At 38.4% G+C, this 22,416-nt stretch overlaps 1 protein-coding gene across 4 annotated transcripts in view; it reads left to right on the plus strand.

Moving 5' to 3' along the window:
* The window catches only part of ITSN1 (intersectin 1), a 134,483-nt gene that overhangs the window by 15,258 nt on the left and 96,809 nt on the right, over nucleotides 1-22,416 (plus strand). For all 4 annotated transcript variants that reach the window (XM_068144553.1, XM_068144554.1, XM_068144555.1 and 1 more), the window contains exons 2-4: nucleotides 14,665-14,724; nucleotides 19,533-19,625; nucleotides 21,988-22,051. In XM_068144553.1, coding sequence (XP_068000654.1) covers nucleotides 14,697-14,724; nucleotides 19,533-19,625; nucleotides 21,988-22,051 — 185 coding nt within the window. In that variant the 5' untranslated portion in view covers nucleotides 14,665-14,696. The remainder of the gene's footprint in view (nucleotides 1-14,664; nucleotides 14,725-19,532; nucleotides 19,626-21,987; nucleotides 22,052-22,416) is intronic.

Here is a 22,416-nt window from a genome sequence, read left to right on the forward strand (position 1 = left end):
TTGAATTCAGCATATAAAGGAAAGGGCTGTATTGAGGTTAAGTTTAAGGACTAGATATAATCAGTGTATCATTTGCTATCAGTGTTACGTCTTTCATCCTGTCAATCTTAAAACCATAAGAAAGAAAAATATGTTGAAGATACACAAACATAACCAGCTTTTCAGGACCTTGAGCTGTAATTCTTAACAAAGCATGGGAAATAATATCCTGCAATTGCTTTTATGTTATTAGTAGCAAGATTAGAAATGGAGAGGAGGTAAACAGCTCCATAGGCTTTAAAATGATGTAACTTAAACACTATAGATTCCATTTTTTGTGTGTTTTGTTTTAATGTGATTTCCCCCCCTCTCTTTTTATAGAATTAGATTTTGACTTGCTGGAACGAGTCCAGAGAAGGGCAATGAAGTTAGTGAGGGGCTTGGAACACAAGCCCTATGAGGAGAGACTGAGGGAGCTTGGGCTGCTTAGCCTGGAGAGGAGGAGACTCAGGGGTGACCTTATTGCTCTCTACAACTACCTGAAGGGGGGTTGTAAACAGGCAGAGGTTGGTCTCTTCTCCCAGGCAGCCAGCACCAGAACAAGAGGACACAGTCTCAGGCTGCGCCAGGGGAAGTTCAGGCTGGAGGTCAGGAGGAAGTTTTACACAGAGAGAGTGATTGCCCATTGGAATGGGCTGCCTGGGGAGGTGGTGGAGTCGCCGTCACTGGAGGTGTTCAGGAGGAGACTTGACAGGGTGCTTGGTTACATGGGTTAGTTGATTAGGTGGTGTTGGGTGATAGGTTGGACGCGATGATCTTGAAGGTCTCTTCCAACCTGGTTTATTCTATTCTATTCTATTTTGAAGCACAAATTCTTATTTAAGTGAAGATATGTAAATTTCTTGATGTGGTCCCAGAATTTCACTTGGTAACTCTTGAAACTGATACTGGAGGTGGCATCTCTGCATGTCATGGCTTTGTCTTGACAGACACTGACTTTCAGTGAATCAAAGTAAGCCCATGACAACAAACATATCAAGAGAAAACTGTCTGGGTGAGCTGTAGCACTGATGATTTCTGTAGGAATTAAAAGTTTATGCATTTAATAAGATGTCTGATGTCTTTCTCTTCTTCAACATCTGTGTCCTACAAGAACCTCATTCCAGGCTTGTGTTGTGAGGGAAGATGAAAAAGGAGGGGTCTTAGAATCCTGTTGACTGCTTTTAAAAAGAAATATATTAATCTCTAGGCAAGTAAGATCCTAAAACAAAGTTCTCTCTTCAGAACTTCAGTTGTGTCATTATGGGTTATGGATGTAACATCTGAGTGTATTTGTTCTCTTCACAGAAGTGTGAAACATGGGAAGCTAATCTTCGTGGTTTTGCATGAGTGCTGTAAGAGCTGTGGGAGTTTGATGGAAGAAAACACTGAGTTGTGTTTGACCTATGAGGTGGATGGGCTATAAAGTCTGCTGTAGCATCATCCCCTTCCTGTGCCTTTATTAGACTTCTCATACTTCATTCTTTGTTGGCCATCTTCTCTGTGACCTTTCTTTACTGCTCCCCATGTAATTTTCATCTCTTCACTTTTTTTCTGTGACTGTCTTTGCTGAGGAAACAAGTCTTTTGAGGAAGCAAAGTTCAGTGTTTATTCATAGTAATCAACCTGCTGCCACCACACAACTTCAGTGAATAAGAATCCTACTGTAAGATACCTGCAGAACTGTAGTTGGGCACTGATTAGTATTTGACATGTGAAAAACTTGAAAATGTGTGAGGTGTTACAGAGTTCAGAAAGCTTGTTTTCATAGCTGTCTTCATTTTCTGCACAAATCAAACTTGGGTTTTAGACTTATTATTTTGGGAAATCAGAGCATTGTATTACAGTTTTGCAACTTGATTTTTTTTTTTCCCTAGTCAAAGACAACACCAAAACTGTAATGTGACTTGTAACAAATTTTCCTGATTATTAGGTACTGAAAAACAGATGACTTCTGAAGTACCCACAGGGGAGAAACTTGTAAGCTATGGTAAATAAACCTTCCCATGCTGCAGTTTTGTGACTTACAGTAAATAAACCATTAGCACTAACAGTAATGTTAATGTTCTTATCCTCTTTATGGAAAGGAATTTTTATCCTGGAGTGAGGTATTAAAGCATTTCAGTACAGAGAATGACTTGTCTTTGACATCTATATGGTTAATAATACCATTTACAGAAGGCCCATAACAAAGTAGCTTGCTTTGCAAATGCAGCAAGTAAAATACCTGTGCATGTGGTACCCTCTCCCTGTATCTCGCATTCTTCAGAGAAGCTGTCTTACCAGCTATAATTATTTATATAGTGAGAATGAACATCTCTTATAACTGCTTGATATATGTATCTTATTTAAAAAAAGATCCTGTCTTCTGTATCTAATTTTTTTCCCTCATAGTTACTTTGTGTGCATTTTCTGGTTCTGTCTTGCATAGGTTTGAAATGATTCCCAGCTCTTGTCAGATATGCAGTCCATTTCTAGCCTGGAACTTGATGACACTGTGTTTGAGTGATCCTGTTGCTCCCTCAACTGCTCAGCAGTTAGAAAGTGCTGCTGCAGGATAGTGTTTGCAACATCCATCTTGTTATGTCTAAAAGCTGATATCTGTCCTTCCAATAAACTCATACTTCTACCTGGCTCTTTTTGTAGTGAGAACTTTGACCTCAGCGCATGTGTTCTTCGAAGGAGTCTGTTGTGTAAATACATGCACCTCAGCTCCAGTGAAATACATTGAAAGCCTCACTTTTTTATGTGTCTGTTTTTATAATTGCTTTGCTTTCTCTGAACTTATTACCACTGGTGATATATTCGGCAGGATTATTTCTGTCCCTCTATCTTAACATTTGAAGAGTCTTTAATCAAGGATTGAAACTTCAGGTGCTTATTTGGAGCTAACAGAAAGCACAGATGTTATCTGGAAAGGAAACTTGTGACGTGCCCTTGCACAATTTTTTGTGCCATTCACTAGCACTTGCAGTAATTTGATAATTTGGTTTAATATAGAAATAAAATTTATAATGTGAAATACACTTCCATTTTTATATATGTCTACCATCTCATCTTGCAAGACATTCTTGCATATCTCAGTTGCCTAGTGTTGTGGACACACCTGCAATGGTTTTGCTCCTCTGTGAAAATTTCTTCTAGGTATTTTGGAGGGGAAGCAGCAGCCTGATGGAAAAAGGAAATGGGAAAATAACCTTCATTTGCAATATACCCAGCCTTATGCAGTTAAGCCCTTTTTACTTCAGTTCATTAGTGTATTCTTAAGCATATTTTAAATAGAAGACATTGCCTCTAGTAATTGAGCTTTGAGGTACTTAATTCCTTCTTAAAGCTTCATGTAACTTTTGTGTTCATGAACATTTAAGAGAATCCTTTGTCCTCCATAGGTAGCTGTCAGATAAGCAACCTTCTGTGTACTAAGGAAATACCTTACTTTTACAAATGCCTTAAGGGGCTGACCTTATCACTATGTGAAAAATAGTAAAGGAAGTTTCACTGTCTGCTCATACAACATTTGCATCATTTTTTCCTAATAAATCTGCTTTTTAAAGTGCTATTTTGCCTTCCTGTTGTCTGTTGGAAGCATATTTGTGTTAAACAGTGGAAGCATATTTGTGTTAAACAGTATGCTACTGTGCTTAGGTAAGATCAGATATGTCTTTGGAAATTATTTTTTTTTTCCCCCCAAATAATGTCTTTCTGTTTGTCTAACTAAATACCATTGCTTTAACTGGGTTGGTTTTAAAGGAAGTATTTAATTTTCTGTGAGGCTGAGAACCAGTGATCCTACTCATGGTGAAGAGTTCTGTGTCCATCCACATAAAGCTCTATAGAAGCTTTATAGAAGAAAAGAAGCTTTAGTAACTAACTCCTTGCAGTACGCCAGCTGCTTTACACTTAAGATTGTTCTTTAATATTCACCTGGGAACTATTTTATGTATTGTTTTAGTAATAAACTTCTTGAACTACTCTGCTGAAGGCGCCTGCCTTTAGGTGATCTTCAGTTTCAGAGAGGCTGAAGAGGATTACTGAGTTGTATCATTTAGAGCAGGTGCTGCTTATTTATGCGCTTCCTACTTGAAGTAGAACAGGCACTGTGGATTTATGTGGGAGTTTTGTTGTTGTTTGTTTGTTTTTTTAACAGTTTGTCAAAGTCTCCTTGACTGTAATGTGACATTAGTTATTTATTCACTATATTGGGTTTTAGAGAACTTTGGCCAAGTCCTCTTAAGTGTGTCATGTTCTTCTTGTGTGCCAGAAGAGCAGAAGCCAAAGTCTGGTAATTTGTCTATGAGTCAGTCCACTCATAATTTAATTATTTATATAATAAAAAAATAATTTGTAAGTCAGAACAGTTTTGTCTGTTCATGGGTTTTCTAATTCTATGACATTTCCTAGTATTCCTAGTCTCTAGTTCTAATTCTATGGCATTTCCTAGTATTCCTAGTCTCTAGTATTTCCTGAAGGGTCAGAATCATCTACATACGGAATACTGGTTTCTTCAAATAAGTTAGTATGTTGTCATGGGTTGACCTTGGTTGGCTGCCAGATGCCCACACAGCTGCTTACTGATTTTCCTCCTCAACAAGATAGAGGAGAAGATGGGGTGGGGAATTGGGGAGGGGGAGGCTTATGGATTGAGATAAGGGAGAATTCAGAACAATTAATGTCATGGACAAAACAGACTTGAGGAAAATTGATTTATCACCAGTTAAAATACGTGTGGATAGTGAGAAACAAAACCAAATTAAAACATCTTTAACTGTCCTTTATCCCAGACTCAACACTGTTCCTTTCTGACTCCTCTATCTCCTTGATACTCCAAGCAGCACAGGGGAGTGGGAAGTGGGGATGTGATCAGTCCATAACAGGTCCTCTCTGTTGCTTCTTCCCTGTGTGCTTTCCCCCTCCACTGCTTTGGTGCTGGGCCCCTCCCCAGAATACAGTCCTTCAGGATAAACCTGCTTTGACCTGGGGTCCTCCACAGGCCTCAGTGTAGGTATCTTTTCTGTTGTTGTGTCTCCATGAGCTGCAGGGGATCCCTGATGGGGTGTCTGAAGGATCTCTTCTCCTGTGTGTGCTTGCAGGGCTGTTTATCAACATTTTTTTCCTCACTGCCAGGCAGTGTTTTGCTCTTTCCTACCCATGCTTTCCCTGAGGGGCTACCATCTTGGCTGAGGTGCTCAGTTGTGCCCTGTGGTGGGTTGATTATGGCCTCCCAGAGTCTGCTCTTCCAGCTCCACACTGCCTGCACCTGCACTCCATGTAACTGTTTAACAAACTGTTTAAGTAGCAATGATAGACTAAAATGCTACATTGAGAAGGTGGGAACCTTGGTGTAGTGCTACACCAGTGTAGTGAAATGTGGGAGAGTCCATGGCAGAGTTGTGTAGTGGGACTCTGGGAAAGTGGAAGAAGAAATTTGTCAGCTACCCTTTGGTACATTTATGTGACATTCTTGACTTAAGAGTGACACAGAAGGCCCACCTCACTGCAGGAGGTGGTCCAAGTGGGAGTGGAAGTATTTGTGCTGTTTTAGTTACTGTACGAGTAAGGAAAGAGTTCATCTTATTTAAAAAAAAAAAAAAAGTAATGGGATTCTCTAGTTGCACTTTTTGTTGCTGAGGCAGTAAAGGAAGAAACAAGGCTATTTGTTACATGGACTGGAGAAGTTACAAGTTTGGTAAGGTACAAATACTTGGTGAAATAGTAATGATTTGGTGCTGCACTGGGCCTTTGCAACAACTGTGCTCTACTCTCTGAAAAGCTAGAGTTAAAAAAGTGATGGGTGGCCAAATTAAAAGTGTGGCATGACTATCAAGCTGTTAGTTTTCTGTTATTTGTATATTAGTACATTAATTCTAGCCCTTAGCTACTACAGAGCACTCAGGCTTGGCTTTTCTTTGGCTAAGGCTGAGCTCCAGGCTTTGGCCGCATTTCTCCAAGTGTACCTTCTAAGTGCCATTGTTTAGTAATCCTTGAGCCATGGAAACAGGCAAATTAACAGTTCTGAAGTAAAGTACAACTGTATTTTATGTAATGTAAACTGGTTCTGCTATCTACTTTGATTCTATTAGCTTTCATTATAACTCTAAAACATTACTTACTGGCAGTTGAGATCACTGCTTAAGTTCATGTTTGCAAAACAAAATAGATTTTGAAGGTCTAAGAGAACACAGTACTTTCATATTTAACAGTAATATGGTTTTCCCTGTCCTCCTTGCTGAATGATTCTTGAAGTTAATGTGAAGCTACTTTTAAATCTGTCTTGTAGGTGTAGCATGTTTTCCTAATGCTGTAATTTTTATGTTTGTTTTTTGGGTTTTTTTTGAGAACTTGTTTTAAAAGGGAACTCAGCCAACTGCAGGTGGCTGATGAAACTTTTTAACAAACAAACCAAACCAATAACAAGCCCCCAAAACAAAAACAAACAAAAAAGCAGCTTATTACACCTCTAAGTACAAAAGAAGAAAAATCCTAGAATCATAGAATGGCCCAGGCTGGAGGAGACATCAGAGATGATCCACTCCAACCTCCCTGCCATGTGCAGGGACACCTCTGAACCAGTCTGCATTGCCCAAGGCCTCATCCACCCTGGCTTTTAACACCTTTAGGGAGGGAGCTTCCAGAGCTACTCCAGGCAACCTGTTCCAGAGTCTCACCACTGTCATTCTGAAGAACTTCTTTCTAAGATCCAGTCTAAACCTACTCTCCTTCAGCTTAAAACCATTCCCCCTTGAGAGTTCTATGAAAGTACTAGAAGTTCATTCTGAAACATAAGAATTCATATTTCAAAAGGTCTGGTGGTTCAGAAGGCAATAAATATTTAAGTGAAAATAAGATGCTTATTTTAGTATGGGTTTTAGAAACAGTTAAGTGATGCAGTGGATTTTTCATCTGTGGTGGGTTGAAGTTCCCCCCCTCCCCCCAACATTAACTTTGTCAGACCAACTCAGTTAGAAGCAAATGAAGCTGTATTTACAAGCAAAATCTATATGATGGAATGCAATGAATCTGTACAAAATACACAGTATTTACAATATTATACAGTTATTTACAATTAATAAACAGCAGAAGGACCCCCCTGGCCAAGGACCAGGGAAAGCCACAAGCTTCTCCTTGCCTGCCTTCCCCTCACCCCCCCTGTATGAAAGGGACAAGAGAAAGGAGTGGAGAAGTTAGACTTAGCCAAAGCCAGCCGATAAAGCAGGTTATCTCCCCTGAGCGAAGCAAAACAGCCAGACATCAGAAGAAAAAAAGGAAAACAGTTGTTATGGTAGAGCTCATCTTATTCCAGATACTTATTCAATGAATTTGCTTGGAAGAATCTTTTGTTTTCCTTTTTACACCCAGTAGTGATTTGTTTATATTTTTCTACTTTTCTGTAACTAAACTTTAAAGGCCTAGCCTAAAACCACCACATCATCACATTAAATCTTTTTAAATGAAAGCCAGCCATCATTTTCAAAATAGACTGTAACTCAGTCACAGTTCTCTCAGTGCTGGAATTCCTTGGTGAAATGCTGTCACGATTAAAACCAGCCCAAGTATGTACAAGATTAAAAACAGATATTCAAATTCTGCTAGCTAGACTATACAACAGAAAGATCTTCTCACTGCACCCTTTGCTTGCTTTTCTCCTAATGTCGATTCCATTTGATTAAATTGGTAACTCCTTAAGGGAAAGCATTTTATTTTGGTGATGTAGGCTGTACCGTCCTGAAATATTTTAACTGTAGTGCTTGGGAGCTCTTTGAGTACTGCTGGTAATTCCCAGTCATCAGCCACCTTTCTGAACGTGGATGAAGATGCAGAATGTAATCACACTGGAAGATCTCTAGTTCTTCTGCTTATATTTTCCAGCCTCAGCATTTAGTTTCTGCTTTTGGTAACCCATGTGCAGAACATGTGCTCATGGTTCATGATCAGGCTGAATTAGGTTTCTGTTCCAAGTTATGCTATTAACTTCTACTATGAATTAGAATGCTTTCTTGCCATAATTTCCCCAGCGTTGAAATGGAGATTGTAATTCTCTTTTGCTTCAGAAGGGAGGATATTAATGCCAATAACTAGTTAATCTAGTCGCTTCTCATGTATTAGAAGAAGAAGAGGAATATGTTTTCAAGGAATTAATCTCAAAACTCACTGAATTAATAATCTTGTCTGTTTGTTAAAGATAAATTTTGAGCACCTTGATCAGGTTAAATTGATTGTTAGCATTACTATTTAGATGTCAGCTAAAGAAAGCAGCAATACCTTTACCCAGAAGTGTATGAGTTAATGTAGCCAGGAAAACACAGCACTGTTTTAATGAAAGGCAAATTGTGGGAAACTGCAAACCAGCTGTTAATCTAGATGGCAGAAAAGTCTGTTTGGATTTTAAGCTAGTCCGAGAATTTTGAGCAGTATAGTCTGTTATCAACCTGAATGTTCTTCACAACTGTCCTCTGGAACTTTCACCCTAAGGTCTTGAAGTAATAGAATGTGCTTTGGAACTGTTCCTTACACAGTATTTCATCAAGAATGGACAAAAACCTGATAAGTTTCTGTGGAAAGAGTTCTGGAGGGTTTTCCTACAGCTTTAAAGCTTTCCTGTAGAGCTTACAGGACTGAACAAGGTAAAGTGACTGTGCCATGGAAAAAAAAATAAACAACAGTGTCCTTAACTGCTTGCAAATTTGTTGTACAGAGAAACACCATTTTTGTTGTTAGTCTGGGCCTTCCACCACAGTGGTTGATAAATGCCTTCATTTTTCCTATTTTCAGAATGTAAAGAGTTCTTGGTTTGTTTGGGGTTTTTTTTTGAGACTCTTGAGGCATTTTCTGACTTGTAGTGGATAAAAGAGTGCCTTGCTACTATGCCTGTTGTTTTCTTGATGCATTTATAGTGATTTTTCTTCCTTTCCCCATAGCAGAAGATTGTTACCATGAATACCAATGTGACCTTTTAGCAGTTTGGTCGTTGCCACAGTATTCGCAATGGTGACTAACTTTTTGTTAATGTCATTTGGGTGCCTGGCAAAAAGTACAAGACACAGTAGAACATTTGTGAAGGTTTTTACAGTTAGAGGTCATTCCTGTAAAGAGCAGAAACTCTGAAAATTATGACTAAAACTAGTAAACTGCATTAATGGTCTGATTTCCAAAGAGCAAGAATCAAACCTACATGAATGTCCCAAACTAGTTTTGTTTTCAAGCATCTGTCTAAAATTACCAAGTTTTGATTAAACTCTCTTATTGATATGTTTAAAGGCTTTCCCATGTAACACAGGATAAAACCCAAATTGCTGTTCATCTGTGATACTCTCACATGACATCCTGCTTGGGGATATTTTATCATAATTTGGAATTCTTGAGAAGGATGAGGGTATTATCTGGTTGCATTTGCTTCTTTTTTTTCCAGTAGGAGGAGGAAGGTGACTGATAAGTTGCCTCGGGAATTACTCCTTGAATTGTATGCACAAATTACTTTGTGGATGTTTGTTTAGTAATAGAAATAGAAATGCTGGTCTGCATTTTAAGGGAAACAAAAATACACCTTTTTTGTTTCAATTTTATATTCATATGAACACCCTTTGTCTAGAAAACCCTCCTTTAAGAAGGAGCAGAATGTTAAGAGTACTTTCTGTACTTATAAAAGAATACTACTGCTGTATAGAACATTTGTTTATGAGAAGAAATTATTTGATGTGAGGGACAGCAAATAAAATGTTTCTGGATTTATCTCCAGTAGTATGAGGAGGGAGCATGAACAGCTGAGATGGCTGGACGTTTCCTTGTCTCCCTTGCTCAGAGCTGAGTGTAAGCAAATGTTTCTCTAAAACTATCTTATGTGTCTTAAGTATGGGTTTTGACACTAGGTATATAAAAATTGTGTAGATTGTGGAAGTTCTAATTGTACAGTATATAGAAACTATGCCTCTCTGAATGCCTTGGTCCTGATGTTTGTTTTACATTTTACATCTGTGAGTCAGTATGAGATCTCATCATTCACCGTATTCGGGCACGGGGAAAGCCTCTTTGTGCTCTGAAGTCCATGACAAATCACTGATAGGAGGACTATATTTAGAGATTCACATATTGCATTGGGTTGAAAAAGACCTTCAAAGGACACCTCCCCCCCCCCTATAGTGAGTAGGGACACCTCCAACTAGATCATGCTGCTCAGGCCACATCAAGTCTGATCTTGAATGTCTCCAGAGATGGGCCTCAACCACATCCCTGGGCAAGCTGTTCCAGTATTTTACCACTTCATTGTAAAGAACTGCCTCCTTATGTCCAACCTAAATCTACCCTGCTTCAGTTTAAAACCATTGCCCCTCATCCTATTGCTACAAGCCCTTCTAAATAAACAGTCCTTCGCCAGCCTTCCTGTAGGTCCCTTTCAGACATTGAAATGTAGCTATAAGGTCTCTCAGCCTGTCTTCATAGAAGAGGTGCTTCAGCCCACTGATCATCTTAGTGGCCCTCTTCTGGACCTGCTCCTGCTTTCTTCTGTTGGGTGCCCTAGCCCTGGCCACAGTACTTCAGGTAGGATTACTCCAGTAGGATTGCCGCAGTGGAAGATAATCAGTACTGTGAACCTACCTCTAGTTATTTTTCATCTCCTTACCTCGGGGAAATGCCATTGCTTCTCAGGCTGAAAAATGTATGCTGATCTAGTCTTATCAACTTTGTGATTTTTGAGAAATAGCACTCTCCCCTTTCCCTGTCTTCCTTGCTGGAAATGTTTACTCCCAGACTTTATTGCACTTTCTATTTCCTATGAGGCAGAGAGGTAAAACCCCTCAACGTGGTAGATGTTGAGCGGAACTGTAACAACGCTCACAACCAGTATCCTTTCTGCCTGCTCATAATAACATAGTGTAATAATCCTGAGCAGAAAAGAATGAGAGCAGATGTGTATAATGGATCTTGTGTGCATTTGCAAGTTATTGATCTACTGGAACATCATTGTTTGATACTCTGCTTTCTCTGACCTGAGAACAAAAACACGTTCTGGTGCTGCACAGAACTCTATGGGGAGAGGGTGTGCAACATACTGGATGTGAGTACCACACAATGAATTTGAAAGCTGGTGTGTGAGTCTTTTCTGGTGAGGTGGGAAGTACAGAAGTCGTGAATCATCATAGTGTTTAGTGGTTTATAATGCATGTACACGAGACATATATCTCTCTGTTGTTTATAGATTGATGTCTGCTAGAAGGAAGTATTTAATGTTGGATCTGTTTGTTAAATCTTAGTGTGGTGGTGGCTTAAATTTTTTTGTAGACAAGCAAAAATGACTAGCTCAATGTTCTTTATTTTTCTTTTTAAAAGCAGTTTCAAATAACCATGCAAAATGGACTGTTATTTAACAGTTCATTACTGTTCATTACTAGAATAATTTTGCTTATGATAAGAGTTTTGGGCTGGCTTTCTAGGCAAACAGTGCAAATGATTGACTGACAGTGCTGTTGTGGTTACCCTTATTGTCTCTTCTTTTTCCTGCTTGAACAATTTCCAAATTCATTGGTCAAGGTCAGTTGAATTTGTTGGAGTTCAAAAAACTGCTGACATACTTAAGTTTCTACAAATATGAATATCAGTAGTTAGAAATACCTGCTTTCCTGAAGGAATAGCACAGAAATTGAGTTACCCAATCTTTTTTTTTTTTTCTGTCAGCTTTCTGGTCAGTTGGTTCCTGCATAATTTTTCTTTTGTCCCACCATGCATTCTTTCCTGTTGGGGTCGTTGGGAGGAACAAGGAAGGCAAGAGAGTTAGTGCTGTTGTGGAACCAAGAGAGTAGAGTACAGCATGCAGATCTGTAACTTGTCACTATTTTAAATGGAAATGTGTTTGTATTTATATTTAGAATAATTTACAAATGTAAGATAAATTTATAATAGATGCCTGTACCATATAGTTTTTTAGATAAATAATACCCAGATGCCATCAAGGAGATCTCTCACCCCAAAAATAGAATCATAGAACAGTACACAGGTCAGACTGGACTTCAAAAGACATTCTGGTCCAAGAGGTGGGAGAGGGAGACTAGATGAGATTATCTAGCACCCTGACCAATCACATTGGCCACACATCCTCAAACCTTCGGTGATGAGGACTCTGCCATATCCCTGGGGAGACTGTTCTTGTGATGGGTTGTTCTCTGTGAAATTTTTTTTCTTATACCTGTCCCCATTGTCTTCTCCATTTGGCTCCTTATAAAGAGAAAAACTCTGTCCTCTTTGTAGCCACCCTTTGAGCACTGGATTAATGTGATGAGGTCTCCTCTGAACCTTCCCTTCTCTAAGGAAAAAACACCTAACTCCTTCAGTTTTTCCTCACAGGGTAGGTTCTCCAGCTCTTTAATATTTAAGCAAAAAAACTACAAAGTCAGTATAGGAATGCTGTGAAATTCCCAATCTCTCTTAACCCTCATTTTCATATCTAGCAAACTCTAAGCTGCTAGAATACTGTCCAAAGTTGCAAAGCTTAATTCTTGAAGAGTTAGGGCTGTTGATGTCAACTCAGGCCTGGAAAATGAAACCTCTGGTTATGAAGTTGTGTTGCATTGGCAATAAATGGCAACCATAAATTATGCCCTTACTGAAGTATGTTGATCTTTCTCTCCCTCTATTTGCTTCCTATTGTATATTTTGTCTGCATTATGTTTTATTTTGGTTTTTAGTGTATCGAGCTTAAACATAGCTTTCTGCTCCTTTTCTCCATTTTATTCATCACTATTTAATCCGTTTACACACACACACCCCCACACCCACCCACCAATTCTTCCTCTCCAGAAGCTCTTGCTATTGGTTTTATGTTTTCTTTGGCACTCAGCACAGGACTAGTCTTGAAACTTTCCACTCTCACCCCTCTTTTTGATGTGTTCAAGGTAAAGGAGAAATAAACTACCAGTTCCTTTGGAATACTAGTAATCTGTGGTGGAGTATTTTCCCTTAAGTGGCTAAACACTTCAGTCCTTTTATGCACTCTTTTGTCCCAGTATTTACAATGTCTAATTTTTCTCAGCTTGCAAAATTAGCCTCAAAGCAAACACCACAACCAGCTCTCTCCAACCCATCTTCTAGTACTCCTTATTAAATCTCTGTTGTCCTCTCATTGCTTCCCCGAGCACTTTTCCCATTCCACATACTCTGGGAAACTGAGGTAGAAAGAGAAACTGGCCTCTGCTGGCTTCTCTCCTGTTACTTTTTTTTACACTCGAGTACATAAACTGCCTGTGCTCTAAGACTCAATTCTTTTTTTCCTGCCCCACCCTCTAGGTTTGCTTGCAGTTTAATAGTATTGCCTGCAACAGATGACAATAAGAAAACAGAAGCAAAGATTTTAGTACTGATCTTCTAGCACTTCAGAAATGCTTTTGAAAGAACCATGCTATTAAGATAGCTTATTCTGTAAACACCGTGTCAGTATGCATGTGATTTTAAACTTCTGATGTAATGCTTGCTCTGCATGAAATTAGCATCAACTGTGATACCTGGCATTTGGAAAAAAGCTTTCTGAGTCATGTACCACGCGTGGTTGCTCTGCCAAATTATGAGACAAAAAAAAATCTGGGTGTTTTTTTCATGGTTCTCTAAATTACAACTGATGGGGAGACTGGCTTACAAAAGTGCAGTGGGTTTCTCTGCAGTGACATCTGTGGAGTGTATATATAGTGGGTTCCCAAGATGGATGCCAAAAGAGTATGTGAGAAGTGCAAAAGGGGGGGATGGGGAGGGGAGCAAGCAAGAAATTCAGACAAAAGGAAATTGTTGATGCAAGTTAATGCCTTTTCTTACTGATATTGATAAATTTCTGCTGCTGTTCAAGCAGTCTAAATTATTCTCCTTCTGATTCGCTTTCCTTTTGCTTTTCTCCTGTTGCCTGGAAAACATGAGTGGAATCTAGTAGGACAAGAGGCTGCTTTCTCATTGTTTTGTGGCTCTGTTGCTAGCTATTGTCCTCTTGGCTCAGTCAGTTAATGTCAGTCTTTGTGTGGAGTAAGAAAAATGTTTTTCCTTTTTTCTTTAAAGATTAAATTTCTAGACTGTAGATGGCTTTTATTTGAATAGCAAGTGGAGCTTAGGAGTATCTCCCACCAAATAACATGTTTTAGCTTGTGATGTCACCTTTAGCACTTTGTTCATTTGTGGGCTAGTTGGAGGGTAAAGTAGTCTTGAAATCTAGTTGAATTTTTTAATATACTTTGTTTAAAACAAAAGAACTCTTAAGCAGCAGTATGCATTTCATGACTTTTGCTGTCAGCAGTAACATGTCGCTGATGATGTTGTGTACTTTCAACAGTTGGAAATAGAGCCAATTTCTGAAGTAGGAGCTGAGCTCTACAAGTAGTGCGGCCTTGAGCAGTGACACTGAGCTCTTGTCTGTTGTGGCTGACTCTGTGCTTTACTGCATTGCTGATTATTTTTAAACCAAGATTGTTTTGGAGGACACTCTTGAAACAAAACCGAAATGTAGCTGCTTGTTAATACGAAAATGCACAGGCTGGTGCAAAAAATGAAACATTTAGTCCTCCTGTAAGTAACAGCTCTTCTATTTATAAGAGCCTACTTCTTCACTGCCATTATTTTTGCTGTACTAGTATATTGAAAACAGAAGATATCATAACTGGGTTGTTTTTCATTCTTTTTCAGGCATCTATTAACAAGCTCAAAGTGACAGAACCATGGCTCAGTTTCCAACAGCTTTTGGGGGTAAGTTGTTTATAGTGGATTCTGAACTATTCTTATATGTAAAAGCTTTCAAAAACTCTTCAGTATGGATGTGTATAGGATTGGGTATCTTTCTGAGATGATAGTTTATCTGATTTGTGATGTTTTTGCAGACCTGTTAGAGAACACAGATGAAATTTTGCCAAGACATCCCAGAGTAGACAAACAGAGAAGCTGTGCTGTATCCCTTTTTTTGTGTGCATTGATTCATTACAGTAGGGCAGATCCAGGCCACTCAGCCACTGGCAATAGGGCATAGCCTTATTCTGCACTAGGCTAGGCTTTGTGGCAAGGCTTTTTTTGTTTGTTTTTTTTTTTTTAAAGGACTCATGGATTTTTGTTTAATTGCTAAAAAGTAGAGCAGATGCCTTTGGGATGCATCACTTAAGATAATAAGGAAAATACATTTTATCACCCATGCTTAGATTAGAAAAAGGGTGCTGCATTTTTTAGCTCTCTATTTGTAAAATGAGGAGGTATAGGTAGCATGCTGAGCTTCAATCTTTTTGAAAGATCCAGGAAGAGCCCTGGTGGTGCAGTTAGAGACATTACTTTTCATTATACACATCAAATACATTTTTGACCCCAGCAGTGCAACTGATCTGAAGAAAAATTACAAAGGTAAATTTCAATGCTGAGACATAATAACTAGGTTTGTTCCACTTAAATGTTGCTACAGTTAAGGTGTTTTTTTCCCTGTCAATACAGATATGATTCTTGTCTGTATATGTAAGTTTCTGTATACATATATACACATAAATATACATGCACAAAAAAGTGTGTGTGTACATATATATGTATATACAAATATATATGTAAGTCTAGTTTTTTAGGAACAGGGATAGCTAGGAACTACATTTGTAACTAGTGTTAGTGTTTCAGAGGGAGACTTAAGGGAACATGCATATTAGAGAATCCCATTTCTTGTTAAACACATTTGGTTGGATGCAATCTCTGAGTCTGAAAAAGTCTGGGAAGCACAATAGAAGAAGCATCTCTTTGCACATGGTGGCTAGAGTGTATGTATAGTTAGAAGCTGCTGTTCATTGCCTCAGTCATCTTTAAGTCCAGCCACCTGCAAATAACTCTTGTTTGATGCCAGGCGTTCTGAGTTTGGGAGTGAAACTAGCTACCAAAAGCTTTGATCAAATAAACTTACTAGAGTTCAAGCCTGCAGTGGGCAGCAGTGTCCTCCCTACTCTAGTCATGAGGTCTGTAATGACAGGTTGGACTCGATGATCTTTTAGGTCCCTTCCAACCTTCGGAATACTGAATATTGTATGGGTTACATCAGTCTGTTAGACATGCTGTGCTACAGAACTACAATTTCATGTAGGATACTGTGATACCCTTTTGGGTTGTGTAAAAAGTTGTGAATAGCTTCATTTCACTGTGATTTTCACAGTCTAAGAGAAGTCATGATGTGAGTGAAATCTGCTTGTTCAGTATTGCTTTTTGTTTGGAGTTAGAGCTGTGCTTTGCACGCTCCCATATTTAAACATGTACATACATTCTTAATGGAAATCTTGTCTTCAAAGCATTCTCCTCTGCCATCTTGAGAGTGTTCTCATTGCAATACACATGGGTAGCAGCTTTCTTTTTTTCAGTTTATATATAACCATTTGATCTTGCATCTGTTCTCCAGGATCCTGCTAACTAGTACATAGCTTTAGGAAGGAAGGAATTCACTATTTCTTCTCAAACAACTTTTCTTATCTGACTCCTCTACAAAGAACAAGTTGGAATGACCATGTGGCTAATGAGTATCTTTAATTTGTAATGCAGTGTGAGAGTTATGATATTCATACTTGAACCAAGTCTATCTAGTAGCATCATACTTCCTCCTAGAAGAATGACAGCAAAAGTCTAAGACTATTGTCAGAGAAAAATGATGTAAGGAAAATTAATCTTTTAATGCCAATGTTTATCATCCTTTCAAGAATGCAACAATTTTTGTTACTTGTAGTCACCAAAAAGGATGCAGAAGAGAAGGTTTATGCAACCTCCATTTTGGGAGGTCCAAATGTGCAGTATCTGCATCTCTCTACTTGTGAACACCAATAATGATATTTTTGGATTTTTATCACTTCAATTCTTTCCAAAGACTTTCAAATCAGCTTGGGAAGTGGGTATGGAAAGAGCATGGTAAATAACATTTGAATGGGAGTGACTTGTTGGTGTTCCAGAACGCTACTTATTTTGAGGATAGCTAATCAAAGAAAAATAAGTAGACATAGTAGGACTTCTGTAGTTACTGGAAGAATGTGGTATTCTCAACCTTCTGTTTTGTCAGGGAGAAAGAAATACCTGTTTCATATATGAAAGCCCACTGCTTCACTTTTGCAGATGAAGTGATTGCTAAGCCATATTAAAGAAATAATGGTTAGAGGGCTTGCAGCTGTGTTCAAGAATAGTTTGCTTATGAGTCAGTTTTGTGGTTTGGTGACTGCCTCCTTTTCTATCCAAATCTGAAGCCATGAAAGGTGACTTGGTGTTGGGTAAGATCATGCTTCATGCCCTCCCATAGGTCTTATTCTATGCTCAAATAAGAAAAGATGGAAATGAGGCAATGCCAGAGATGCTTTTCATATTTGACTGACCAAAGAGGCTACCAGGCTTGCTTGGTTTGACAGTGGCTTTTTTGATGTTCATATCCCACAAAGGTGATCTACTGTTTCAGAAGCAACCAAATCTCTGTAAGAGTAAACCTTGATAGTCATTTATTCTACTTACAGGGTCTCCAGAGAATAAATCAACAAATTTTGGCTTAAAACAGTTAATAGTTACCTCATGGCTTATGAGTTCTGGTTTTTGTCATTGCTTTTGCAGAAGGATAGTAAGAGCCAAGGGGGTTTTGCTGCTCTGTCTTTAGAGATTTGGGGCTTTCTGTTGGGTATTTATCTGGAATGGATTGAAAGATAGCAAGCTAGTGAATCATTACAAATTCATATTTGTTTGTTGTATTTTTTAAATTATTATTTATTTTTTAGTTCCCTTGACACTGTAGTCAAGAAATTCTCCCATGTTGTGTAAGCTATCACATCCAGCCTTAGGATCATAGGCTGGAGTAGTCCTGTTTCCAATATAGGGAGGTGTTCATCTGCTTCTACTTGGCCTAGTCAGCATATTGATAGTCAAGTCTTAATCAACATCATTCATTTCCTCTTGACAGGAGTTCTTGACAAGGGAGATACTTGCTTACCTGAAGTATTGTGTTATTGGAACATTAATATCCAAAATAGAGTCCTGTTTTACCCCCCCCCAGGGAGCACAGCTGTGAACTCTATTTGTAGCGCTTCTGTGAGCAAAATCTCCAAAATTCTGGGATTTTTGGACTAATCTTAAAATGTCCTTTTTTTGAATGATATATTATTAGTCTTTCTACTTCTAGAAATGCATTGCTTACCTGAAACTGAGAGGATGATTATTTACCAAGAATCTAGCATGTCTTCCATTAATGAAATCTACCACTTAAAGGAATGTTTTTCTTCCCCTTGTCTATTTTGTTTTCTCTCCAAAGTATTTTGCCACATGACAGTAAATTACAAACAGCAAAAATTCAGGAGGCAGGAAATTCCCATGTTCTTTGTAACTGCTGACTTGGATTCTTCCTCAGCCTGCAAACAGCCTGAAATACTTGCTGTAAATATTTGTGGACTTGATTACCTGAAATTTGATCTCTGAGAACTTAGTGCCGAGACAGAGCAAATGCTAGATCTCCTCTTTCTCTTTCTGCAAGTCTGTATTTTATCTCTTAATATGACTTCAGTAAGGCTGTGATTCAATTAACTTGGATGTCTTCATATCATTACACTCTTACACAGCAGGAGTTACAGGAAGGTGCATCAGCACAATGAACCTCTACAGATACTGAAATAATTCTTTTTGTTTGTTAGAAAATTTGAGACAAACCTAAAACAGTGTTAGAAAGCTCACCAGATATCTCAAGTGGAAGCTGAGCTGTGTGTGCTCTGAGAACAAATAATCTCAAGGATGAAAGTGAAATGTCTGCATGAGGAGAGAGAGGAAAGGAACTGCTGCAGAAATGGAGGTAGAACTGGAGAAAGCATAGTGGAAGTATGGCACTATATAGAAGGATATTAAATCTCAGTGTAAACTAACTATTAATCTCCAATTTATGAATATGGTGTGAAGAATCTGGGTCTGTATAACATTCTTACTCAGCTTTCTTTTTCTCAGAGGAATAAGGAGCATGCTTTCCTGTGCTATTGCTGCCTGGGAAAGATCTTTATTATCTGGTTAAATCATAGTTTTCCTAGACAGACTAGGAGAGTTCTACCCTTACTATAGTACAAACCCACATAGTACACCACTGATTATTTGAGGAACCTTTTCAGCTCAAAGAACTTACATTTCAACTGTATGTACCCTGGAAGTCAAATAGTCTTCCATTCTCTGAATATCTAGTGTTACAAACTTTCTGCATTATATCCTCTGGATATGCTGATGTTGTCTTTTCATAGCCTATTTACAAGTTTGATTACACTTAGAGTAGCCTGGATGTAACCTAAATTTTTGTATGAGCCAGGTAAGTGAATCAATGCTCAGCAGTCATCGTAATTTGGTAACATTTACTTGTGGTAAGTTCCTAAGTACTAATTAGCTATTTAAGGATTCTTGGAGCTTTCAGCTATAGACTTTGGATGAAGAGCTTCTGGGTGTATGTAGTTTTTAGAAGTCCAGTACAATATAATTGCACCCAGAAATAAAAATAGTGTGGGTTTTGTATAATGGTTCTTAACTTTATTTCTCCATTTCTTTTGAGCTAGGCAACCTGGATATCTGGGCTATTACTGTGGAGGAGAGAGCTAAACACGATCAGCAGTTCCATAGTCTGAAACCAACATCTGGATTTATTACTGGTAATTAAATAGTTTGAATTTCTAATTTCATTTAATTAAATATTAACAAATGAGCCTAAATGTGTACAGAGTTGCATTGGAGACCTTTGGGCATAAGAAGACAATTGAACAGATCTTTCTTACTTTATATCCCCTTTTTAATATGCTTTGGTCCATCAGCTCCGTGTGTTCTGGTATTTTCTGATATTTTTCTGATACTCACCAGCTTTATACCTGGTTTATGCCACTTGAGTTTTCAGTAGGTAGGATTAAAATTATTTGTAACTGTGGCTCTGTGAAACAATTTTGTAGTGTGGAGCCAGATGATCCTAACAAACTGTAGAGTTAAAATTCAGGGCATGGAATCACCCTGATGCCTGGTAATTTTTATAGCACTTTTAATTTGCTTAGGAGAGTAATTCACTGTACTGAGTCTGTCTGAGATGAAGTTGACTTTCTTTGCAGCATCCTGGATGGGGCTGTGTTTTGGATGTTTTGGCCATGGCTGAGCAGTGCTTGCAAAGCCTCAAGGCTTTCACTGTTTCTTGCTTTGAACCCTGCAATGAGTAAGCTTGCTGTGGGCAAAAAGTTAAGGAACACAGCAGGGTCAACTAACCTAAACTAACTGAGAGGTTATCCTATACCACTGTGCTCAACAAAAATGAGGGGAGACCGTTGTCTTTCAAGGTAGCCATTGCTTGGAGACTGAACTTGAAAGAGATAATGAGTGATTATTACCTTTGCATCGCCTGGCCCTTTATTCCATCTTTAACTTACTAAGATGTCTTTAACACAACATAGCAAGTTTTCTGAGGCTTTCTTGCTTTTGCTGTCCCTGTTCTCTTCACCGTCCTAGTGGGAGGAGGGAATTGAGTGTGAATTGACTGGGTTCTTAGTTTCTGCCTGGGTTCAACACACCATGTTTACATACTGGTACATTAGGAAGTCTGTTTCTATAAAGATGTATCTAAATTGAAATTTGTTTCAGAAACTGATTGTTTAAACTAGTGAAATCAGCATGAATGACCTCTTTAAAGAAATCCAAATAGCAAAAATTGTGGGAAGCAAAGCTGCAAGTAAAGGAATTGCACTGATTCTACTAAGTTTTCATTGAACAATACTGATTTGCTTTGATTTTAGAAGCAATTTGATGCCTGCTTTTGGGTTTAGTTTGTTTTGTTGCATTTCTTTTTCTTTAGTGCTATCTAAATTCTGATTCTCAGTTGAAAAGAAGGGTATAGAAGTGTTTTACTGTTCTTGCTATCTGTTCCATCAAAAGGATTTTGTGTGTGAAATCAAAATCAGATTCTTAGCAGTCTCATCACAGCCATACATGCCTCCAAGTATGAAATATGATTGTGTTTGCTCCTGTTACATTACAGATGCAGGACAAAATACTGCTGTTTTCATTGATCTCTTTTGATACTTATTGCTATTTTTAGTCTGTTTACAACTATTCTGTACAGGTCACAACATTTCCAAGTTGTAATTGTGTTTCTGTCCTTACTTTTACATTGAAATAGATTTTAATGGTGGCTTATCAGTGTAAAGACAACTTAGTTTATGCTAGCTGACTGGCATTGTGCTTCCAAAAAATCTGCAGTTAGAGTTTATACTGATACAGACTTTCTTGGAATTAAAAAAATTCTTCTCACAAGGCATACAAATTTTGCAAAGAGAGACATTCCTGTGTGTCCAAAGAAGGGCAGTGAAGCTGGGGAAGGCTCTAGAGCACGAGTTTTATAAGGAGCAGCTGAAGGAACTGGGGTGGTTTATCATGGAGAAAAGGAGGCTCGGGGAGATCTTATTGTTCTCTCTTCTCACAAGTAGCAAGCAAGAGCACAAGAGGAAATGGCCTCAAACTGCACCAAGGGAGGTTTAGATTGGACTTTAGGAAAATTTTTTTCACCAATAGGGTTGTCAAACCTTGGAATAGTCTGCCCAGGAAAGTAATTGAATTGCCATCCATGGAGGTATTTAAAAGATGTGTAGATCTGGTGCTTAGTACCATGGTTTGGTGGTGGACCTGGTGATGTTCTGTTAATGGTGGGACCTGATGATCTTAAAGGTTTTTTACAACCAAATGATTCTGTGATTAACATAGATGAGAAACTGCAAACCATAGATTTCTTGTTGCCCTAAATGTTTATGCCTAGCTGACTTCATGTGGTCCTGACAGTTGTAAACTTAAACAGTATGTGTCTGTTGGGACTATCTAGTAGGTTTGCAAGGGACTAAATAAGCTTCTCATACTCTTATCTGTGTGGCATTAAGTATTTATGATTTTACTGTTTTGTCAGTTTTAGATATTTTTGACTTGTTTCCTCTTTATTCTTACAGGTATTTTTAGCATTTTCTGAAATGATGTCCTATTTGTTTATAGGTGATCAAGCTAGAAACTTTTTCTTTCAATCTGGGTTACCTCAACCGGTATTAGCACAGATATGGTGAGTATATGGGAGAGGATGTGAGAACTGCAGTTATGTCACATAGTGAAATTTACTGTTTTGGGGCCTAAAGTCACTGATTTAGTTCAGTGTGCTCGTAGTGTGTTTTAGCTCCGTTTTTAAGTTACTAGTTTGGTTATTGCAAGCAGGCATCCTTCTGCAAATAGCATTTTTCAAGTTGGCAATTTGCAGCCCCCATTTCAAATTACTAAATGCTTTCAGCTTTATTTAAACTCTGCTAATACACCACTAAGCATAATAATTAGTCTCAGAAACCTTCTAATGGGAGGTGGCCTATGTGAGACCTGCAAAACATTCACAAAAAATTAAGGCTGGTGTAGACTATTTCCATTGTAGTTGGAGAT

Source organism: Melanerpes formicivorus, unplaced genomic scaffold, assembly GCF_026170545.1.
Source record: "Melanerpes formicivorus ecotype bairdi unplaced genomic scaffold, bMelFor1.0.p_v2 SCAF_11, whole genome shotgun sequence".
Classification (NCBI taxonomy): Eukaryota; Metazoa; Chordata; class Aves; order Piciformes; family Picidae; genus Melanerpes; species Melanerpes formicivorus.